General features: G+C 37.4%; 1 protein-coding gene across 2 annotated transcripts in view; it reads right to left on the reverse strand.

Annotated features, from left to right (window-relative positions):
- Nucleotides 1-14,996, reverse strand: part of Dpyd (dihydropyrimidine dehydrogenase) — a 1,202,971-nt gene that overhangs the window by 817,684 nt on the left and 370,291 nt on the right. For both annotated transcript variants that reach the window (XM_045137960.1, XM_045137961.1), the window contains one exon: nt 11,775-11,862. In XM_045137960.1, coding sequence (XP_044993895.1) covers nt 11,775-11,862 — 88 coding nt within the window. The remainder of the gene's footprint in view (nt 1-11,774; nt 11,863-14,996) is intronic.

Here is a 14,996-nt window from a genome sequence, read left to right on the forward strand (position 1 = left end):
ACCTCATGGACTAGACAATAAGATGGATGGGAGGGCGGGGAGGGAATCAAAGGATGGAAAACAGTAATCCGGACCCAAACGGCAATGGTACCATAAAATTCTACTTCCTAAAAGACAGAAAAAATGGCTGAACCTTCACTAGACCCTTACAGGAAACACCTGAACCACAAGACACTGGAGAGGGTAGGATCAAGACTGACCTAAATCTCCTACATCTTCCCTCCCTCCCTCTCCCCCTCTCCCCTCTATCTCTCTCTTCTCTAACTCTTGTATATTAGTTATCTTTTTCCTCAGTTTCTTAGTGGACACTGACCTGTAACCCCCACTTCCAGCTTGGGCCTACCATCCACAATGAGCTTTTGATCAGAGAAACCTACAAGGTTTCCCAAAACAATGACAGACTTCTGTCAGAGTACTTGATGACCCACCAAAGGCCAGTGGTAAGACCCTATTGCTGAAGACTCCATACACAGCTGACACGAAAATGGAATGACATGGCTGGAAGCCAGGAGAGAGTCAGTCCCCAGACAGTCAGCGTGTCTAGTGCCAGAAGGTGCTACATAGGCGACTGGGGGAAATGACCAAGATCTGTCCAAGCAACACATTGTTTAACCTAATTAGCAACAAATAACCGGATGTGATGCCCACACAAGTGCAGTAGTGGTACACAGCCATGGTGAGGAATCAATTGCTCTTCATTTGGCTAACTGATCCACTCAGTGGTACTAGACCCTTAGCTGGAGCTGGGAAACAAGTCAGAACCATACCCAAACACATGCCCACTCTAAAATATCAAGCTACCATCAATCACAGGGTAAAAGAGGGCCTACACCTATCAAACTGTCTATCAAAAAAGTAAGTGTTATCTCAATTTTCGGGGTGCTAACTTACTCTCCGTTGGAGAATCTGCTTCTCTTTTCCAGATAGATGCAGATCCTAAGAAGAGAGCTGCCCCAACATACCTCAAAAGGGGCCCAACTGAAACTAAGGACAACTGGCGAAATAAGTAAGGGTGATGTTTTCCTGTGAACCGGATACCAGCACAAAGGGGAAGGAGATCAACGCAGAGAAAAATCAACTCCTACCAAATCAGAGAGCCAAAGCCTCAGAGGCCCGCAACACCTCAGCACTGAAGCAGACCAAAAGTGAACCCAACATGGCTCAGGGAAATCCTGCGGAAGAGGGGGCGGAAAGAATGTCAGAGTTACATGTTGGGTCATGATTTGCAGAGACATTTATCATACTAATAACTGGGGGCTAACTCCACAATGCACGACCCATTTTCATTAACAAGGAGGGTCTAATGGGAGGGGGTAGATCACAGATGAGCCTAAATAATAGTACCAAACTGCCTGTATTCACTGAAAAGAAAACTAATAAATTAAATTAAAAAAAAAAAAAAGCTGGTGAGGGGCTGGAGAGATGGCTTAGCGGATAAGTGCTTGCCTGTGAAGCCTAAGGACCCCGGTTCGAGGCTCGATTCCCCAGACCCACGTTAGCCAGATGCACAAGGGGGCGCACGCGTCTGGAGTTCATTTGCCGAGGCTGGAAGCCCTGGCACCCCTTCTCTCTCTCTCACCCTCTATCTGTCTTCCTCTCTGTGTCTGTCTCTCTCAAATAAATAAATTAATTAATTAATTTAAAAAAATTTTAAAAAAAGCTGGTGAGGACTTCCGGTTAAGATGGCAGCATAGGTACCACGCCAAAGCAGCCTGGGGGGGGGGGAAGACCAAAAAAAACTCAGCAAAATACACACTTTTACTAAAAAGTGAGGTGTATAGGAAATTGAAGCAGCAGTGGAGAAATAGAAGAGATCCAGAGCATCCAGAGTCCGCAGAGGCTGGCAATAGCGGCTCCGGCAGCTCTGCCAAACGCAGCGGCGCACCAGAAAGCCACCTGGCTCGGCTACAGCCACAGGGGATGTTTTTGATTGAATGTGTACAGTGTTTAGTTAAATTTTAGAATCTACCTGGATTTTATTCCACTCAGCCTGCTTGAATAATCCTATAGCAGGGAAACTCAACCCCTAAGAACATCTTTGTAGATACTCTGAGAGTCTTAAGAGCCACACCTAACACCTTAAGCTCCTACCCTGAAAATATATTACATCAAGTCAATCTATACACCTAAGAACACCTAGCTAGCTAGAAAATCCAAGCATTAACTTAATCCAAGATGCAAAAATATATACATTATAACACAAGAAACACTAAAAAGCAAGACGATATAAATCCACCTAAAAGTATTAATGCATCAGAAATGTCCTCCAGTGAGAACGAGTTTGAGGAATTGCCTTGGAAAGAGTTCAAAAGAATGATTATAAATATGTTCAAAGAGGTCAAAGAACAAATCAAAAGAATCAAAGAAGAAATCAAAGAGGAAATCAAAGGAATCAAAGAAGATGCAGGACACCAATTTAATGAAATAAAGAAGGCAATACAAGACATAAATAAGGAAATAGAAATCATAAAGAAAAACCAGTCAGAATTACTAGCAATGAAGAACACAGTTAATGAAATAAAAAACTCTGTAGAAAATCTCACCAGTAGGATGGATGAGGGAGAGGACAGAATATCTAAGCTAGAAGACCAGGTGGCAGACCAAATACAGTCGAACAAAGAGAAAGACAAACTTATAGAAAAGTATGAGTGGGAATTTCAAGATATTTGGGACACTATGAAAAGATCCAATATAAGAATTCAGGGCATAGTAGAAGGAGAAGAATTCCACTCCAAAGGCATAGTAGGCATCTTCAACAAAATCATAGAAGAAAATTTCCCCCAAATTGGGAAAGAGGTGCCAATGCAGATACAGGAAGCCTTTCGAACCCCAGACAGACAAAACCCAGAAAGAACCTCTCCTTGCCATATTATAATCAAACTTCCAAACACACACATCAAAGAAAAAATATTGAAAGCAGTTAGAAAAATCAAGTTACCTACAAAAGCAAGCCCATCAGGATTACAGCAGATTATTCAACACAAACTTTTAAAGACAGAAGGGCTTTGAGTGATATATTCTAAGTTCTGAAAGATAACAACTGTCAACCAAGGTTACTTTATCCTGCAAAGTTATCCACTGAAATAGACAGAGAAATAAGGACATTCCATGACAAAAGCAGGTTAAAGGAGTATTTGAAGACAAAACCAGCTCTACAGAAAATACTTGATAGAATCCTCCATGCTGAAGAAAAGGAAAAGCACACATATAAGGAACATAGAAAAAAGCAAGCAATACTCAAATACTAGTTAACAAAAGAGAGCACAGGTAGAACTGGAACCCCCCAAAAAATAAAAAATGGCAAACATAAATATACACCCTTCAATAATATCTCTTAATATCAACGGCCTCAATGCCCCAACAAAAAGACATAGGTTTGCAGACTGGGTTAAAAAGGAGGATCCTACAATTTGTTGTCTCCAAGAAACTCACCTTTCTACAAAGGATAGACATTATCTTAGGGTGAAAGGTTGGAAGACGATGTTTCAAGCAAATGGGCCTAGAAAACAAGCAGGGCTTGCTATCCTAATATCAGACAAGGTAGACTTTAGTCCAACGTTAGTCAACAAAGGTAAGGAAGGTCACTTTATATTGATTAAGGGCACACTCCAACAGGAGGACATTACAATCCTAAACATATATGCACATAACATGGGGGCTCCCAAATTCGTCAACCAAACACTATTAGAACTAAGGTCACAGATAACACCAAACACAGTGGTGGTGGGTGACTTTAACACCCCACTCTCATCAATTGATAGGTCATCCAGGGAAAAAATGAACAGAGAGGCAACTGGACTAAATGAGGTCATAGAAGGAATGGACTTAACAGATATATACAGGACATTTAATCAAAAGGCTGCAGAATATACATTCTTTTCAGCAGCACATGGAACATTCTCTAAAATAGACCATATATTAGGACACAAAGCAAATCATAACAAATTCAGGAAAATTGAAATAATTCCTTGCATTCTATCTGACCACAATGGAATTAAACTACAAGTCAGTAGCAAGAAAGGCTATAGAGCATACACAAAATCATGGAAAATAAACAATACACTACTAAATGATGAATGGATCAATGAAGAAATCAAGAAGGAAATCAAAAATTTATAGAGTCAAATGATAATGAGAACACAACATACCAAAATCTCTGGGACACAATGAAGGCCTTAAGTGCCTATATTAAGAAATTAGAAAGGTCGCAAGTAAACGACCTAATGCTTCACCTTAAAGCCTTGGAAAAAGAAGAACAAGGCAAACCAAAAATCAGTAGATGGGAAGAAATAACAAAGATTAGGGCAGAAATTAATGAAATAGAAACAAAAGAACAATCCAAAGAATTGATGAAACAAAAAGTTGGTTCTTTGAAAGGATGAACAAGACTGATAAACCCTTAGCAAATCTGACCAAAAGAAAGAGAGAAGAGACACAAATTAATAAAATCAGAGATGAATAAGGTAACATCACAACAGATTCCAGAGAAATTCAAAAAATCATAGGGACATACTAAAAAAGCATATACTCCACAAAGTATGAAAATCTGAAAGAAATGGATGATTTCCTTGATCTATATGACCTACCCAAATTAAATCAAAATGAGATTAATCACTTAAATAGACCTATAACAAACATGGAGATCGAACAGTTATCAATAATCTCCCAACTAAAAAAAGCTCAGGCCCAGATGTATTCACTGCTGAATTTTACCAGATTTGCAGATGACATGATTCTATACATAAAGGACCCTAAAGACTCTACTAGCAAACTGTTAGAGCTGATCAAAACCTACAGCCATGTAGCAGGATACAAAATAAATACACAGAAATCAGTAGCCTTCATATATGCTAAAAACATACACATAGAGGATGAAATCAGAGAATCACTCCACAATTGCATCAAAAAAAAAAATACCCTGGAATAAACCTAACCAAGGAAGTAAAGAATCTCTACAATGAGAACTTTAAAACACTCAAGCAAGAAATTGCAGAAGACACTAGAAAGTGAAGAAACATCCCTTGTTCCTGGATTGGAAGAATCAATATTGTGAAAATGGCAATCTTACCTAAAGCAATCTATATATTTTGCAATCCCTATCAAAATTCCAAAGGCTTTCTTCATGGAAATAGAAAAAACAATCCAAAAATTCATTTGGAATCACAAAATACCTCGAATATCTAAAATAATTCTGAGCAACAAAAATAATGCTGGTAGTATCACAATACCTGATTTTAACCTATACTACAGAGCCATAGTAACAAAAACAGCATGGTACTGGCACAAAAACAGACATGTAGATCAGTGGAACCGAATAGAGGACCCAGATGTAAGCCCAAGTAGCTATAGCCACCTGATATTCAACAAAGTGCCCAAAATACTCATTGGAGAAAAGACAGCCTCTTCAGCAAATGGTGTTGGGAAAACTGGATATATATCTGCAGAAGGATGAAAATAGATTCTTTTCTCTCGCCATGCACAAGAATTAAGTCCAAATGGATTAAAGACCTTAACATCAGACCTGAAACTTTGAAACTGCTAGAGGCAAAAGTAGGGGAAACCCTTCAACATATTGGTCTTGGCAAAGACTTTCTGAATACAACCCCAATTGCTCAGGTAATAAAACCACAGAGTAATCAGTGGGACCTCATGAAATTACAAAGATTTTGCACTGCAAAGGACACAGTGAAAAAAGCAATCAGGCAACCTACAGAATGGGAAAAAATCTTCGCCAGCTATATATCTGATAGAGGATTAATATCTAGGATATATAAAGAACTCAAAAAGTTAAACAATAAGGAATCAAACAAGCCAATCAAAAAATGGGCTATGGAGCTAAATAGAGCATTCTCAAAGGAAGAAATATGAATGGCATATAAGCATCCAAAATAATGTTCTGCATCACTAGTCATCAGGGAAATGCAGATTAAAACTACATTGAGATTCCATCTCACTTCTGTCAGATTGGCCACCATCATGAAAACAAATGATCATAAATGTTGGCGGGGATGTGGAAGAAAAGGAAGCCTTCTACACTGCTGGTGGGAATGCAATCTGGTCCAGCCATTGTGAAAACAGTGTGGAGGTTCCTAAAAGTGCTAAAGATTGATCTACCATATGACCCAGCTATAGCACTCCTAGGCATATATCCAAAGGACTCATCTCATTTCCTTAGAAGTACTTGCTCAACCATGTTTATTGCTGCTCAATTTATAATAGCTGGGAAATGGAACCAGCCTAGATGTCCTTCAACTGATGAGTGGATAATGAAGATGTGGCATATTTATACAATGGAGTTCTACTCAGCGGTAAAGAAAAATAAAGTTATGAAATTTGCAGAAAAATGGATGGACATGGAAAGGATTATACTAAGTGAGGTAACTCAGGCCCAGAAAGCCAAGTGCCACATGTTCTCTCTCATATGTGGAATCTAGCTACAGATGATTGGGCTTCTGCGTGAGAATGAAAATACTTAGTAGCAGAGGCCAGTAAGTTAAAAAGGAGACATAAAGGAAAGAGAAAGGAAGGGGGGAGGATACTTAATAGGTTGATATTGTATATATGTAATTACAATGATTGTAGTGGGGAGGTAATATGATGGAGAATGGAATTTCAAATGGAAAAGTGTGGGGGTGGAGAGGGAGGGAATTACCTTGGGATATATTTTATAATCATGGAAAATGTTAATAATAATTAAAAAAATAAACAAAATTTAAAAAAAAGCTGGTGAGATGACTCAGAACGTAAGATTACTGGACAAATAGGTATAAGTTGATCCTTAGAACCCACAGTGCTGCATATACCAATAATTCCATCTTTGAGAGGTGTGGAGACTGGGGGATCACTGAGGTTCACTGTTCAACCCAACTAATAAAAACAGAGGAAGCTTCAAGTTTAGTTAGAGGCTCTATCTCAGAAAATAATAAGACAAAAAGAGCAAGAGAGGTGGACACATGACATCTTCTTCTGGCCTTCATACATGTAAGTATGAGACACTCACATCTGCATGCACATGCATGCATATTCCACAATACCCAAACATACATGTTACATATTACAGATACATGCCAAAATAAGTAATCTTACATGAGTCCTTGAATTGCTATATGCTCAGGGTGCAAATATGAGATGGAAATAAATAGGCCGCAGAACTTGAATTACCTTAAGGGAACCTTCTTAAAGAAAGGGAACATGGGCTTCCATTCTCAAGGTCTCTAAGAAGATGGGGTATAAGAAAAAGTTCAGTACTTACCCACAATATGAATATAACACCAACTCTACTATGAAGCTAGGATTGCCTCAACTTGCCTAATGGGAATAATGAAAGTAAATCCTACCTCCTTCTCACTTAAAGTTGCACAAGAATCTTCCTATCTTGAGCTGGTAATTGCCTGATGATAATGAGAAATTATCCCTAAAAAAACTCATAACAAGTGTCTTCCAAATATGTTAATTTAATCCCTAGCACTGGATTGAGTTGGAAAATAAAAGCCAGCATGGTAGGAAGTTTCTTTAAAGTGATTCCTAAAAGCTGATTTAAACCACACTTTGATTGATGCAAAAATAAATCCTTTCTCAAAAAGCATGCATTTGTCATAGTCATCATAGAATTTCCACTAATACAGTTTCAAAGAAAACTAGCAGGTTAAAAATTATAAATACAAGAAAATGAACAGACAATCTAAACACACTCAAAAACTTTGAAAGCTCGAAGTACTGATATGAAAGAAAAGCAGTAAAATCTGGCAGATTAGAACTAAATATAAAAGGTAAAACAGTATCTTAAAATTCACTGAGCTAATTTTTGTTTTTGAGGTAGGATCTCACTCTAGCCCAGGTTGATCTGAAATTTACTATGTAGTCTGAGGCTGGCCTCTAATTCACAGTTCCTCCTGCCTGCTCACAATTTGCCTCACAAGTGCTAGAATTAAAGGCGTGTGCCAGCATGCCTGGCATCACCTACCATAGCACTGAGTTACAGAAGATACAGATACTATATATTTCATTAAAAAAGAATAATTTGAAGCCTTAGTTTTTCAAGATATTTTATTTTCACTTATTTATTTGAGAGAGGAAAGGAGGGGAGAGACAGAGAGAAAGGAAGAGAGAGAGAAAAAGAGAGAGAGAGAGAGAGAGGGAAGAAGAGAGAGAGAGAGGGAAGGAGAGAGAGAGAGAGAGAGGGGTCGAGAGAAAGTCATGCTAGGGTTTCCAGCCACTGCAAATGAACTCCAGACACATGTGCCACCTTGTGTATCTGGTCTACATGGGTCAGGGGAAATCTCACTGAGGACCTTTGGCTTTGCAGGCAAACACCTTAATTGCTAAGCCATTTCTCCAGCACCTGGAGCCTTTTTTTTTTTTTTTTTTTTTTTTTTTTTTTTTTTTTAGGTACGTTCTCTCACTCCAGCCAAGGCTGACCTGGAATTCACTATGTAGTCCCAGGCTAGCCTTGAACTCACAGCAATCCTCCTACTGCTGCTTCCTGAGTGCTGGGATTAAAGATGTGTACCACCATGCCTAATAGAAGCCTGAATTTTTGATGAGAGAAAAAACAATAAGGAAAATTTTTTAAAATCAGCTTTAGAAACAAATTTGACTTTCGTAAACAGGCTTTTTGAAGTGTTCAAAAGTATTCTAAGCCTATATTGTCAGGGCCTTTGTCAAATATCAAGTAGCTATGTTTACTTGACCCAAAGTCTGGGTTCTCAGATCTGTTCCATTGGTCTATTCTCTTGTTTTTATGCCAGTACCATGCTGTTTTATTACTATGGCTTTGTAACACAGCTTTAAATCAGGTATGGTTTATGGAAACACCTTCTAGAGGTGTTTCTTTTTTTAAAATATATATTTTTAATATTTTTTAAAATTTTTTATTTATTTATTTGAGAGCAACAGACACAGAGAGAAAGACAGATAGAGAGAGAGAGAGAGAATGGGCGCGCCAGGGCTTCCAGCCTCTGCAAACGAACTCCAGACGCGTGCGCCCCCTTGTGCATCTGGCTAACGTGTCACCTGGGGAACTGAGCCTCGAACTGGGGTCGGTAGGCTTCACAGGCAAGCGCTTAACCTTTAAGCCATCTCTCCAGCCCAAGAGGTGTTTCTTTTACTGAGGATATACTTGGATATCCGAGGCCTTCTACCTTTCCATATAAATTTTGAGATCAATTTTTTCTATCTCTGTGAAGAACAATGTTGAGATTTTGATTGGTATTGCATTAAATCTGTAAATCTTTGGTGGGATTGTCATTTTCACAATGTTAATTCTACCTATCCAGGAGCATGGGAGGTCTTTCCATTTTCTCAAGTCCTTCTCAATTTCTTTTGTGAGTGCTTTTATGTTTTCATTGTGTAGATCTTTTACTTCCTTTGTTAATGTTATCCCAAGGTATTTTGGTTCTTTTTTTGTCGCTATTGAAAATGCAACAATGTCACTTATTTCTTTCTTTGTATCTTTGTCATTTGCATATAGAAAGGCTACTGATTTTTGTGCATTGATTTTGTATACTGCTACTTTGCTGAAGGAGTTAATCACCTTTGAAAGTTTTGAGATGGAGTCTCTCAGGTCTCTTCTGTATAGAATCATGTCATCTGTGAATAGAGATAACTTTACTTCTTCATGCCCAATTTGTATCCCTTTTATTTCTTTATCCTGTCTTATTGCTTGAGCTAGGACTTCCAGTACTATATTGAAGAGCAGAGTTGAGAGTGGACACCCCTGTCTTGTTCCTGATCTCAATGGGAATTTCTTCAGTCTCTCTCCATTAAGTATTATTTGGGCTTTAGGGTTTTATATATAGCCTTTATTTTTTGATTTGAAGTTTTTCAAAATTAAAACTGGAAAAATATTGCTGGACTCAAAACAGTATAGGTCTTGGGGCATGAGTGCCAGCAACCACTGTGGTGGCATAAGGATGGAAAGGAGAAAAGGAATGAGATAGCAAAACAGAGGAAGGACTACTTGGAAAGAGGGAGTGAGTCTTGGTGGAACTGAGCTCAGGAAAGAAGAAAGAGGAGGATAATGGGATGGAAATACATTTTTTTTTTTGAGGTAGGGTTTTTATTCTAGCCCAAGATGATTGGAAACTCACTCTGTAGCCTCAGACTGGCCTTGAATTAACAGTGATCTCTCCTATCCTTGCAAGTGTGGGTATTACAGGAATGTGATGCCACAGCTGGTTCAAAATTTTTTTCAGGAATAAAATTAATAGGCATAAAACACTATTATTTGAAATGGAAATTAGTTTTCCTTTATGTTGAGTAGTTAGTAGGGTTTATCTCTAATGTGCTTTCATACTTTTGTGTAAATATATATATATATATATATATATATATATATATATGCCACAAAAATCTGAGTACACAGTTTCTACAAAATATATGCAGAAAACACAGTTTTATAGTTTAATGTAATAGTTATAAAAAGAGTTTATCACTATTGTTTAAAGTGAAAGATCTTCAAATGTATGAATGCTTTTAACAGTAGATATTTTTCTGCTTTTTTTATACATTGGTCTTGTCCTTTCCTATATACAGTGGTGTTTCTTCAGAGAAAGACTTTCAGGATACACATCCCAGTATTCACTTTGATGAATTTGACCATGTATTTCCAATTGAGAAATACAATTGTAAGTGAAAGCCTGAACACATGAGATGGAGAAAAACTGACTGAGGAAGGACAATAGCATTGGGAGTACTGTACCATTCAAAACTAGAGCTGTAATCCAGGATGTAAGAAAATAAGGAATGGAAGTATTAGCCTAACCTCTGCTGATTCACATAAACCTATAACACGATATAACACAAGTGACATCCTTCTTTCAAGAGTCTCAAGGCTCGTCAGAAGGTCACCTGGGACAACCCTCCCCCCTCACCCCCGTGCTCGGGTTCACTGGTAGAGCAGTGCGTGACAGCCTGCGCTGTCGGGTCCACTGTTAGAGCAGTGCGTGATAGCCTGCGCTGCACATGGCCTGTAAGCTGCAGGTCTCAAAGAACAGACATTGCGAAGTTTTCATGATCGTCACAGTGATTATTCAACAAAACAGGACTTAATAAGCTGCTTAAAGGTCTGGTGAAGGACTACATGTTCAGTGAAATCATACATTAATTTGGAAATATATTTAAATAAATACCTAAGCACACTGCTTTGTCAGGTACTAAAGAATATGGACAAATTAATGAAATGGAAAGAGCTTGTCTTAAAATAGAGATTATTCTGATGTTGCATAGATAGTTGATAAATTATCCAAAGAATGTTATGACTTCTTGTTCTCAGTTTCCTCCAAATTAAAGTATATCTTGAGTAAATACAAAGTATAGCAGTTAGAATCACAAAATAACTAGTGAGCATGGTAATACATAGGGAAGATTTTATCAGCTCATGTTTTTAGGATTGATTTTCCATCAGTCACCTTTTTGATGGCAGAATTGTTAACTTAGGTATATTTTAAGCCAAAACATGTTAAACTTCAAAAAGCACATTTTGATAAGATACTTATCAAAATCATGATTTTGCATATATCTTTCTATGTATCTATTTTTCTGTTCTTTCTGTTTTTTTAGCTTTAACTTTGAGTCTCTTCATTACTTAAAATTTTAAGTAAACTTGGCTGCCTTTTACTGAGAGGGAAAATTCCACTTCTTTCATGTATTGCAATATTCCAGACAACACAAAAACACATTTTAAAACAAACTTAGTAAGACAAGTTTGTGCATTAATCATGGTAATAACAGCAAACTAGGTCAAAATGTTATCAATATTCTACATCTGAACTTACCTTGTTTGCAATACTTGTGATGAATGATTTAATATCCAGGTTTGTTGGGCAGCTCTTCTGACAGGGGGCATCTGCACACTTCAGACATCTATGGAATAAAATAACTGTGTCATTAAAATTGTGAGAAACTAGCATGCTTTCTATATGCTTATCATATGTGCATTCAGAATTAATGTCTAATAAGTATAAATAAAATTAATTTTAAGTACAAAATCTTTAAAGCAACATAATAAATACATGTGACCTGTGTTGTCCCTTTGGCAAATCTTGTTCTGAGAAGACTGAAATGGCACACTTATGATTACTTGCTGCCTATTCTCTCAAAAGTTCCTCCTTGGCTTTAAGAGGATTGTATTTGAGAGGTATCATTCATTCCTTTATGAGTACAGTCTCCTTTTCAGTCCTTGCTACCCTAATAATGCTTAATACAAACATGATTTTATAACAAAGTTTATGTTTCTTGGAGACCACAATTATTACATGTATAAAAAATAGTCTCAATTTTTTTGTGAGGCAAAGTTTTATTGGGTAAACCACGAAAGAAAAGAAAAAGAAAAGAGTCTGGTATAACAGGTTGGGTGAGGTGTGGGCAGCAGCTCTGAACTGTTCAGAGTGTCAGCTTTTTATTGAAAATAGGTTACCACATGGTGTTAGAAAAAAACAAAACAAAACAGGGTGGGAGTTAAACCCTAAATCACAACTTACAAATTTTACCACTAATAGTCATTTTCCCTCCTTACCTTTCTGCTCTTTCTCTAACCCTTCTATTCTTTTATGTATCTGATATCTCTCAACATTTGGAGAACTAGTCTGCAGGTAACCCCTGAAATCATTATAACTGCATGCTTAGTTCCACTCCCTTTACATTTCTCAGATGTTACTCTCTAATTAAAGTTCCTATATAGCAATTCCATCTCAGAATCTTCTTCCTTGTAACTAACCACAGACTTGCTTAAACTTAATCCAACTGAGTACCATATGGCAAGCTTGATAAATGTTCACTACAGAGCCCCTGGAAGGTCTTAGTTACAGGTCTCTGAGGTGATTCTGACATGCATGGTTGGAACCTCACAATGCTATAATGCTATAATGGTAATAGGGTCAGATGAATCTACTGGCAAGAACCATTCTTTCTTTGTATATAAGATATGTTTGTTCACATACATACCCATTTCATAAATACAGAAAGATCTTTGTTGGTGAATTGAAATTGCATGGACAGCTTAGTCCTCAATGTGATGGTATTGGAAGGTGATGTTGGACAGTTAGGTGGAACCTAGCAGGAATTAGTACTCTATTGGCAATGGTGGTTTCAGTAAGAATTAATAGAGTCCTGTGAGAATACTTTAGTTCTTGCACAAAGCTAGTTATAAATAAAAGATTTCCTGGACCTCTCTTGCTTCCTCGGGCTTTCTGCCTTTCTATGGGTCTCTGTCTCATACATGCCATCCAATAAAAAGGTTTTGTACCGTCTAAAGCTGTGAGCTTAGTAAAATTCTTTTCTTTACACCATATTCAGCGCTGAGTATTTTGTTACAGTGACAAAAAGTAGTTGAATGCATCCTCTTATATGTCAGACCCTAACATATATGAAAGTGAAAGTAGTGGTTCTGTTCTGCTAGAGCTTGAAGTGTGGGGGATATACAGAAATAAGAAGGGAGTTAAAGTATTCTAAATGATCAATATAAGTCTGTAAAATGCAGCATATTAAAGGATCCTATGTGAGAGAACATAGTGCTGGAGGAGAACCAGGAGAAATTAGTTGAGAGAAATAATACTTAAAGGGAAGCTTGAAGTAAGGGTGGACAGAAAGGTATCCATTTCTGGGGTGGGATTTTCAGTGTGTAGAAATTTTTAAAAGAAGAATAAGTTAAGGAGTTGCAGGATAGCTCAGTGATTGAGATCACTTGGCACAGAGCATGAGGACGTGAGATGGAGTGAGACTGGCTAAGTTTCAATTCCTCAGCTCCTATGTAAACAGATTTACATAGTTGTTATGCACCTTCTGTAAACTCTGTCCTGTGGGGGAGGGTGAGGGCAGAAGTAGAGAATGGAGACTCACAGGAGCTTGCTGACTGAAAATGGATACAAATGGCAGTTCTGAGTCTAGGTAATTAAGAGACTGTCTCCAAGAATCAGGTCAATGAGTGAAAAGAGGATACCTGATACTCTCTGGTGTCCACACATGTGCAAATAGGGAATGTACATTTTTGCATAAACACACGTGTACACTACATACACATCACATCACATGCCACATCATACATTTACTCCACACACAAACACATGCAAATTCATGCCAATAAAAATTAGTCAACTCATAACTATCATCTTAGGGACTGCCATGGTGAGAGAAGTAATGGGATTTAGTCTGAACTATAGTCATAGAGGGTTAAGAGATAAATTTGGCTAGACATGCACAGCTTCAGAAAATGTCTGTCACCTTAATTCTCCCATGATTTCATAGAAAAGCAGTCATACATTACCCGGGAATAAAAATTACTAGCTACCTCATTTTCTATACATTTCTACGTGTAAAGATCATAGTTCATTTTCTTCAAGAAAACAATACTTGTCTCCTTGTCATTCTTTTGTAAGAGTCCTCTTCGCTGTCAAAACCAATTTCTCAGAACCTAATTAATATCTTGTTTTCAAATCTGATCTCTTTTCCCTGGTTTGTGCCCTTAGCCTTCTCTCTAAATTAAATTTTACACAATGAGTTCAAATGGCTTTTCATAATCAATTGTCCTCTCTGAAATACAGTCATTAAACCTCTCTCCTATCATTTCTCTAAATGTCATTGTTAGATTCACATCTATCATTTAGGTGGGTTCATATCTTCTTATACACAATATTTTTTCTTCTGAAATACAGTCACTAAGAATTTCTTGCAGGTATGATCTGTGCTACACATAACAAAATGATGCAAAAAGAACATTAGGATAATTATATTTGGTTCTCAATGTTGAAATGGGATGAAATATCTGTGGGAACTGTCATGTATATAAATATATTGGGCATTGTTAATAATTTGGATTTGCTATGATGTAGTAATGTGGCCTAACTTTTAAACAATGGGCTGTCTTAAAGATTTTCTTATTTATAAATAAGCAACTTTAACAGTTCTAGATACCTGTCATTGCATTATAATTAGGATACACATATGTTTGTATTACACTGACACAGACATATACATAAAGAAAAAGAGAGAAAGGGAATGAG

This window comes from Jaculus jaculus, chromosome 19, assembly GCF_020740685.1.
Source record: "Jaculus jaculus isolate mJacJac1 chromosome 19, mJacJac1.mat.Y.cur, whole genome shotgun sequence".
Classification (NCBI taxonomy): domain Eukaryota; kingdom Metazoa; phylum Chordata; class Mammalia; order Rodentia; family Dipodidae; genus Jaculus; species Jaculus jaculus.